The 9,552-nt window shown below is 47.3% G+C and overlaps 1 protein-coding gene across 1 annotated transcript in view; it reads left to right on the top strand.

Annotated features, from left to right (window-relative positions):
• Positions 1 to 9,552, top strand: part of GLIS1 (GLIS family zinc finger 1) — a 155,011-nt gene that overhangs the window by 139,828 nt on the left and 5,631 nt on the right. Inside the window, exon 8 of the mRNA XM_006025799.2 lies at positions 6,250 to 6,417. Within this exon, the coding sequence (XP_006025861.2) occupies positions 6,250 to 6,417 (168 nt within the window). The remainder of the gene's footprint in view (positions 1 to 6,249; positions 6,418 to 9,552) is intronic.

The following is a 9,552-nucleotide window of genomic DNA, read 5'->3' as shown; positions in this document are numbered from 1 at the left end:
GCTGAGCAGCCCCCCCGCACAGCCCCTCCACAATCCACCCGCACCTCCCCACATGCCCCTTGGCCCCCCACATCCCTCCACAGCTGCTCACATCCTCCCACCCCCCTTCCCACCTCCCTCCTGCAAACCCCACATCTCGCCAGCACACACCCTGCATGCCCAGCTGCCAGACAGGATGAGACCGGTGGCAGGAGCTGTGGCTACACGGGCAGCTGGTTAATGAAGGGGTCACAGGGAGCTCTAACTGCTCTATGGTAAGAAAACCAAAGGCAAACAGCAAAACACATAGATATTTAGAATTCATTATATTATGATGATAGAGACACTGGTAGGCTTCCAAATTGCTTTAACACTGTAGATGTATCAATAAAACATTGTCCAACTAATCGCTGTCTCGCTGTCTCTCACTCTCTCTCTATATATAGTGGTCTTTTGTTTTAATTGTGGAGGAACATGGATTTCGGGGTATTTTACAGAGTGACTTTGGGATTTTTTTATCAGGGATTTTTCAGTTTTCAAAGGGGGAACACGAGAATTCCTGCTAGGGAGGCCAGTGGTGGGACCCAGGCAGAGGAGCCTTCTCAGAGCTGGCACCTTGGACCCAGCTGGAGGTGGCCGACCTCCTGGCCAATTGGGGCCAGGAGGAAGTGCTTTGACAGTTCAAAGCAGGCCACCACACTCAGAATATCTTCCAGGCGATAGATGCCCAGATGGCCGGGCAAGGGGCACACATGGCAGTAGTGCCACACAAAGGCAACTGTGCAGCCACAGCCCACTGGCAACTGGCCCAGAGGGGCAGATGACTCTACTGGCTGTGCAGTGCCCATGCGGGTCTGGCAGGTGCACAGCAGGTCACAGCCAGGCAGCAGCCCCCACTGCCAGACTGCCGCAGTGGGTACAGGAAACTCTCAGGGCTGCTTCAGCAGTCCAGCTGGCACAAGGGGTAGTGTCCCCAGGTACCAACTGGCTGGGCCCCAGAAGCTCCTAGAGTGAGTAGCCCTGAGCTACTTGACAAGGCAGCTTTTTGTACCGATGGGGCCAGGACAGGGCAGCCTTTTATACTGCTGGGGACAGCACAGGCGCTGGCCCCGGGCTCTAGCTCCCCCTGGCTGCAGATCCAGGAGGAGGCAGGCAGGGTTATTTTACCCCAAGTGGCACAATTTGTCCCACACCAAAGTGCATGTCCGGGCATGTGCGCTGAGGCAAAAAGCCCCGGCTCAAATTTGCACTGCTTCTATTTGAGCTGCTGCAAGTGCACGTGCCTGCATGTGTGGACGTGCCCCATGTGTCCTAAGGAAGTCACTGCTGATGGCCTGGTTGAGCTTGCCTGGAAAGTAAAAATGACTTAGCCCTCCATTTTGAGTCTTCCTGTATGGGAAACACTGATCTAAAGTATAAGAGAAGCCACTCAAAATCTCACCGCTCTATGCACTTTGCTATCCTACTAGCAATTTTTTTCTTTTTTTCACTATTTAGTACTTTACAAAACTTCAGTTTCATATCAGGCAACTAAAGAAATGGAATTGGCCACGTTCTTAAACACAGCTGCTACAATTGCAGATACAATTTTGCTTCCCCCAGCATTTGCTCATGCAAATGAGCAGTGTCCAGTGCTCTTTTTTACGAAAAAGTCCAGTGACTTTTTCGTAAACTTTTAATGGTGCAACTGCAAATCGAGCTCGCTAGCTACGGCTGCAGTTATTTACTATTTTCAGAAGCTAGCACAAAGTCCTGTTGAATGAACTTCTGACTTGTCATGTCGTTCCTAGTAAAATCTCCACATAAATAATCACTTGTGAGGTTATTCCAAAAATGATGATTCATATTCTAAACATATAAATGAGTAATGAAATTGTTTGTTGAAAGGTAGCGCTAACAAAGTGACCAAAGAAATGTAGTCAGCTTATATAGGAGGTAGCAAGGAGAGCTGCTTAATCAGCTGGACAGAAGAACTAACTCGAGTCTCCCTGTTGGTGACAGCCAAGGCCTTATCTTTAGTGAAAAAATGATCTTAGGACTTTGCCCCTTTCCACCCTCCGGGAAGCAGATGTCCAGCTTTGATGCTGCGTTTGTCCATTTTGCCCATAACCATCACCTCGCCTGTTCCCAGGGGACATTTTCTACCTGGATGCCTTCCTTCCTGGTCCTCCAAGCCACTATCCCATTCCATATTTCAGTTGCTCTGCAACATTCATCTCTTCCATAATGCACCAACACGGCTCACACTAAGAGATGAAAACTCCTACTACTGTCACTAAGATGTGCATGCAGAGTAATTCCATATTTTCCATCCTGCCTTATTTCACCCCACTTTCTGCATTAGTGACTCCCATTTATGAGACCTTCATGTGCATCAGGACACTTCCTTCATCTTTGTGAAGTGCCTTGCAAAAAATTTGGACCCTGTAGTTGCGTCCAGACAAGTGGGAGCTTGTGGCATGCGGCATCACAGACCAGTCTGCAGCACCGCACACCACTGCACTGCACAGGCAGGCATCCCCCACATTGCTAATTTGCAGCATAGGGACGTTTTTTAACTCTGGGAGACCCTGGTGTCAAAAAAACCCGTGCCTAAATAAAGCAGGGTAGCACACATGGTAGCAGTGCACACTGCCTGAAACTGGAGTCTGGCCGGCCAGAACCATGTTCCAGCTGCTGCCCAGGCTCCCTGCTGCAGTCCCAGATGGCCCCCAGGTAAGGCTGCTGAGGCCAGCCCAGGTGCTGGCCCCAGCCTCTGCTACCCCACCCAGGGCAACATGCAGCACATCAGAGCACGAGTCCAGGGAAACACGTTCCCACTCATGGGGGTGCACCCTGTGAGGCCATTCATGAACTAGCACTAATATTTTCTTCTGACATATGTCATGACATTCCTTCTTCAAGACTATCAAGCTGCAGTCATTACTCTTTATCAGGCTGTTCTGCTGTAATGCTGCTGAACTGCCGGCCCACTCCAGAATATATCTGGACTGCTTTTGATAGCTATTTTGGAAGGACGTCTAGTATTGATGTGCTCCTCTGCCTCCTTCGTCTGCCTAGTTCTCCCTAGGCAACTGTAGACTACAATCTAAAATAGTTTAAAAGGTTCTTTATCCATAAGTCTTGGAGGGGCTGGATTCACCACTATTATCCCAGATCTTGTCAGAAATGAGTTTTCTTCTTGATTTCGCAAGCTGGACTACTCCCTGCTTTACTGGACTTTGCCCTTGAGAAGGTCCAGTAAAGAAGATGATTAAGTGACTTAACTAAAGTGGGTTTGCTAAACATGGCAAGAGAGATAATGATCATAGGGACAGTGCAGATACACGTTGTATCTTCCCTAGAAATTATTTGTATAGCAGACAGTCTGGAAAATGTTCAGCTGCTTCTTTAGAAAGGCACATAAAATGCTCTGGAGCTAGTGAACGTTTGAAGCCAAGTGTCTTTTTTTTTTATTGCTCATCCCCAAAGGATACAGTGATTTCAAAAGGCATACTGAGAGGATTTCATATTTTGTCAATATAAAAATCAGGATAATTATCAACATCCACTAAATAAGCCACTGTCCCTGAAGCCTCATGAAAAGATGGTCAGCCGCCTCTCATAAGAGCTCTTTGATTTTCTGAGCCAGACTCTCCCTGCATTAAATAGATGCGGCTGTTTACTTGTGCCAAGGCAGGGCATACATCATTTAATATTCAGCCTTCTAAATTTCTAGGCCCTCTTGTCTGTGGCTGCAAATACTAGCAGCTTTGGCACACTGCGGTTGGTGTCTTTCTCTAGTATATTCCTCTTTCAGGAATTCATTTCACCAGTCCTGGATATCAAAGACTTTGGTTCTTGTGATGAAGCATCACAGGTTTTCAAGAAATAATCTGTCAAGTTCAGCCAAAAAAGAAAAAAAGTCCATGTAAAAATTGTCTGACTTCAAAACAAATCTTTCTTCACTGATTAGGTTCATTGCAGCTCTATTAAAGTACTCCGCCAGTTAGCCTGACTTATAACAGCCTGCAGTGGTGCTACCAGAATTAAGTCAGAGCCTGAGTATGGCCTGGTATTGTCTGTCTCACCAATTTTTCGTCATAAAAGGGAAAGGAGGGAGTTTGTTATCAGGAAGCAGCCTGTTACGTTCCATTCACTTGTAACTGATTGATTTTACTCGGCTGAAGTGCCCGTGCACCTGGATGATAGGATCAGGTATTGCATTTCTCGATAAATAGATTCAATTAACTCCACAGTTGACCCAGCAGGCCACATCTTCACTTAGACTTTGGCACAGCACTGATTGGTAGGAGCTGAAGATCTGGGCTCACACTTCTACTTGATGAAATTAGACAAAGGTCACCCGGCTTCCTGCCCAACTGAGAATGGTTTGGGGAAAAAATGGAAGCAAGGAAGCACTGTCCTAGTCCTGGGAAATGCAGGAACAAATCCTGAGACACCTTTTGCTAAAACACACGTCTGACTTGGTTTGTTTCAGGTACCTTTGAGAACAGACCTGAAGGCCAGTTTAGACTGGCTGTTAGATTATGTAAGAATTCAGAAAAAAGAATAAGCAACCCTACCTAACGAGCTGATGCAAGGGATTGGTGTAAGGGATGCCCTGACCTTGCACAGTAAGGCTCTCGGGGGGAGGGAATGAGTCTATTTTTAATAAATTGTGTTGCTAATTGCTCCAGATGATTTTAATAAGAAATGATTGGCGCAACAGGACACCTTAAGTGTGGGCTACTTGGTACTGATGGGGATGGGGAAATATAGCTTGTATAATTTGGGCTGGGCTTTAAAGTCAACTATAAATATCAGGGTAGACATGCCTAAAATCAGACACTGCCTAAGACGGGGCTCTTGCTGCCCTGGAAGATACATGATCAGGGCAGCAGAACACCCCTTTCCAGTGGTGGGAATTCAGAGGCACTCCAGCTGAAAACTGAATGCCCCCCCCAGGTATAAATAACTTTAATCAGTCTGAACTCAGGCTACCACCTCTGGGGCAAAGCCTACGTGCAGGCTATAGTCCACGGTGGGTAATGACGTGCTTGCATTTGAAACAAGAGAGCACTTGGACAACAGAGAGGTTTAAGGCCTTCCGAAAAAGTATTTAGCAAATATGGAGTTATCTCCTGCAATAAATATCATGTTTACTCAAATATAAGATGAGGCTTTTCCCCCCAGCCAGCGTTGGGGTGAGGGGGAAGCCCCTCGTCTTATATTTGCATACAAAGCAGAGTGGGGAGCAGGCAGCGGCTGCTGCTGCAGCTCCAACTCTGGCCCTGAGCCTGGACTGAGACCAGAGTCAGACCCATTGTAGCCCCCTGGTCCCCAAGCCCTCACCCACCCTCTTACTGTCAGCCGCAGCTTGACTCTGGCTGGAGTCTCTCCTGGGCACAGAGCACATGGAAATGTCTTCCCTTGCCCAGCCAGTCAGGCAAGGATTGCGCGTCCAAGTGCTGTGCTCCAGGCTCTGGGATGGAGCAGCCTAAGCAGCATCCGACAGCAAGGCTGGGGTGGGGTGAAGAGGCAGAGACTGGGGGGAGACAGGGAGAGGGCAGAGGCTGTGGGGAGCTAGTGGTAGCAGGTGGGCAGGGGGAAGAAGTGTGTAGGGGAGAAGGTAAGGAGGATACCTGACCCCCCCACCCCCCCCCCGCCACTATTTTTCCTGCTCTAGCAGTGTAGGGGAGGGAATTCAATGCGACCCTCCAATACTTAGATTATATACTTGGAAAATTATAACACATTTATAAACTTTCCATATATAAAATCTAATTGCTGGTGGGGGGGGATCTTCTTATATTCAGGGTCATCTTATATTTGAGCAAATACGGTAATTCATGCTGGAAGCTAAGAGGGCTTTCTTCCATTACAAATCAAGTTGGGTGTGTCATTAAAATATTGCATTATTTAATTCCATTGAAATGAACAGTAATTTATCGGTGGCTCAATCCCTCCTGGATCTGACCCAGAAAAGTACTTAATAACATGCTTAACTTTAAACACGAGTAACCCGTTAACTTCTGTCGGGCCACTCATTCACTTGCTTAGAGTTAAGCACATGCTTAAGTGTTTTCCTGGATCGGGGCCATGATACTCAGCAGTTTGTAGGCTCAAGCCCTATATCGGGTTTATATGCATTGTGCCATATAGAAGAGGATGATCATTTTTCCGTAGTTCGACTGTAAAAAACCCACTGCGGTAATGAAATCCGGTGACAGAAATGGAGCTAATACCGCAGCAGCAGTGTTAAAATGAGTATGCAATATCTGTTTTCAGGTTACCAAGGCAGCTTTCACTCAATACAAAACTGTTTCCACTACGGAGACTGCTACAGAACAATGGAGCAGTCTGTCACCAGCGAAGTGCTGACGGGGGAATCCCATTGCTTTAATCCTCTGAGGCAGAATGGCTATCACATACTCAATGCACCTTTAGCTTCAACAGGTAATGGTTTTTCTGGCTATACAGTTACCTTTGTGGTATCATTTATTTTTTTTTAGGAGGAGGAAGAAGCACCTTCAGAAAGTTACTATTACAAAAACGTGTGCTGACACACTCAGTTAATGAAACTCATGTACCCCTCTCCAAATCCCATTAGGAAAGTTGTGGTCTTTTATTCTACAGTATTTGACTGACAGCCAAATTCTCCTTTCCTTGCTCCCCAAGTACCCCCACTGACTTCACTGGGACTACTCACCTCTGGAACAGCTCACAAGCAAGGAGAGGACGCTTTTGCCCCCGTCTCTCAACACGCATTGTACAGACCCTTACAGCCTGTACATTATGCACGCCTGCCTTCAGGTGTGTATACAGCACTGTGCCGGGAAGACACTGATATCCAGGGGCTGCCCCTGGAAACGAATTAGCAGGATCTTTGAGGAGGCGATTGGTTTATGGGGACCCGAGAAGAAAGATATGACTTTATTTTTATACTGAACTGATGTAGGTTAGTGGGTTGTGGGAATTTTGGTTACAAAAATGAGCCAGTTCATTTTAGCTGGAACAGCAGCTGTTGCAGATTCTGAACAACTTTGTTCCCTTTGATGTGCACCTCCGTAATGTTCAAATGTTTAGCGATATGTCAGAGCCAGGGCGTCCTAGTGAATACATTTCCATAGAGGCCCGATGGTTTTCAACTTGGGATATTTTCCTATTTTTAAAAACACGTGTAGAAAGCAATGGAAGTAACAACAAATAACTTGCTTTGAGCAACATCAGTGAAATTGTACCTGTTGCCGTGTTCTACCTAGGCAGGATTCTCCCAGATCCCTTACTCGGTTTGCTTACAGCTTCAGTTCAGGAAAGCATCTGTTGGGGAGAGTACTGAAAAGATGTGCTTGATGTGCTTTCCTGAATCAGGGCACGAGTCAGGACAACAAAAATTAGAGCAGACTTTTCTGCTTGGTGTGTGTTACAGAAGTCTCAGTTCAGGGAGCAAGAGCTGTATATATGTGTATCTGGGCCGGGCGAAAAAGCACTGCCGTTTCGCTGTTTCAAAGCACTGTTCTGTTTGGTTTCGTCGAAACTGTTTCGACACTGTTTTGACACGTTTCGACATTTCGCCCATAGGGTATAATGGGGAATCATGAAAATGCCTATACCTTTGTTATTTTGTGCCTGATTTGGATGAAAATTGCAAGGATGGTAGCCCTTCTGAGGACATGAAGTCTCAAAGAGATAAGTACAGGAGTTTTTGTGAAACTGCATCTCAAACTGTTCAAAGCAAAACTAGTATCACTTGCCGGCAGCAGCAGCCTGCTGTCATCCCACATGCAGATCCGGGGCCCGCATGCCCCAGGTGGAATCTGGCACACCCCTGCAGCCCTCCTGGGGGGCACAGGCCCTTGGATCTGTGTGTGGGATGACAACAGGCTGCCACTGCTAGCTGGGACCAGGGCCAGCACTGGGCTCTTCCCAGCACTCAGTGTGGGCTGTGCCAGGCAGACTTGGGTACTGGCACTGGCCCAGCCGGCAGCAGCAGCCTGCTGTCATCTGCATGCTCTGCAGCAGGTGTGTGGAGCTTTAAAAAAAAAAAGGCCCGCACTCACCAGCTCTGGCAGTGGAGATTGGGACCTCTGGGCACTCATGCCAGAGCCCCGCTGTGCAGCGGGGCAATGGATATCACCCCCCCCTCCTCCTGCCTGGTACCCACGTGGCAGCTGCACCATGGCAGGGCACCCTGCGCTGTCCCAGAGCTGGGGCAGATCTACCTGTCAGCCAGAGCTCTCAGTTTGATTCCCCAGCACTCTGATCATTCTCCCAGCTCTTCCCGGGGGGGGGCGATTCCTGGATCTGCACACAGGGTTTCAGCAGGCTGCTGCTGCCGGCAGGGGAAATAGCCCAGAGCCGCAGCCATCCCCAGCTGGTAGCAGCAGCCTGCTATCATCCTGCATCATCCAGGAGCCTGCGCCCCCCAAGAAGAGCTGGGGGTAGTGATCAGAGACCTGGGGCAAAGATTGGGGAGCTGAGAAATTGAACTGGGAACTAAGGGAATGTTCAGGGACCTGAACATTCCCCCAGCTCCTGGTTCAATTCCCCAGCCCCCGGTTTGATTCCCCAGCTCTTCCCGGTTTGATCATCCCCCAGCTCTTCCCGGGGGGTGTGGGCCCCCAGATCCGAGTGCTGCATTACAGCAGGCTGCTGCTGTGGGCTGGGGCCAACTGCAGCACCGCAGTCTTCCCGGTGCTCAGCATGGATTGTGCCGAGCAGTTGCCGCTGTCCCCAGCCTGCAGCAGCAGCCTGCTGAAACCCCGCGCCTCCCAGGAAGAGCTGGGGGAAGCAATCAGAGAGCTGGGAAATCAAACTGGGAGCTAGATATCAATATCAGAGCAGTCCTTCCCTCCATCCCCACTCCCTCTCCTTAGTTTCTCTTTAGCTGCAAGCAAACCCGGCTTCAAAACTTGAAACGTTTCAAAACTTTCGAAATGTTTCAAGTGCCATCGTTTAATTTCAAAGCTGTTTTGAAGCCTTTTATTTCTTTTCGATTTCACTGTTTCGAGCTTGAAACATGTCAAAGCAGGTTTGAAACGAAACACCCATCGAAATTTTGCACAGCCCTAATGTATAGATACGTGTAGCATTACATGCTAGAGGGTATGTGCAGCAGTAACTAGCACAAGGGAAAAGTCAAACATGGAGTTTCAGCCTCAAGTTTGAATTCTTTTTGAGTTATTCATGAGTTTGATGTTACTAAAATATAATTCTTCAATGTTAACATCAAATTTCAAGTTTAGATTGACAGATTGCAGTATTTCAAGAACAGACTAAATAAACTTTCCAAAAGAGATTGTAGAAGCAAAAGAATAATACCATGGCAAGACACCAACTATAACAACAGTTTACTTTTTTTCCTGTCTGGACCTAAATTATTATGAAATGTTTGTACGCAGTAATTTTATTTTTAGAATGGTTATTGAGGTATGCAAATACTTAAAGCCTGAAATATAAATATATACGACATATAAAAATCTTATCTCATCTTTCTGCATGTAAAATAGAACCATTCAGGTTTGCAAGGTTCATCAAGGCTATGCTTTAATTTTTTTCATGGTTTTATAGCTCCATTAATATTAAATGAGA

Source organism: Alligator sinensis, unplaced genomic scaffold (genome assembly GCF_000455745.1).
Source record: "Alligator sinensis unplaced genomic scaffold, ASM45574v1 scaffold172_1, whole genome shotgun sequence".
Taxonomy (NCBI): domain Eukaryota; kingdom Metazoa; phylum Chordata; order Crocodylia; family Alligatoridae; genus Alligator; species Alligator sinensis.
This window is presented reverse-complemented; position numbering and strand designations above follow the sequence as displayed.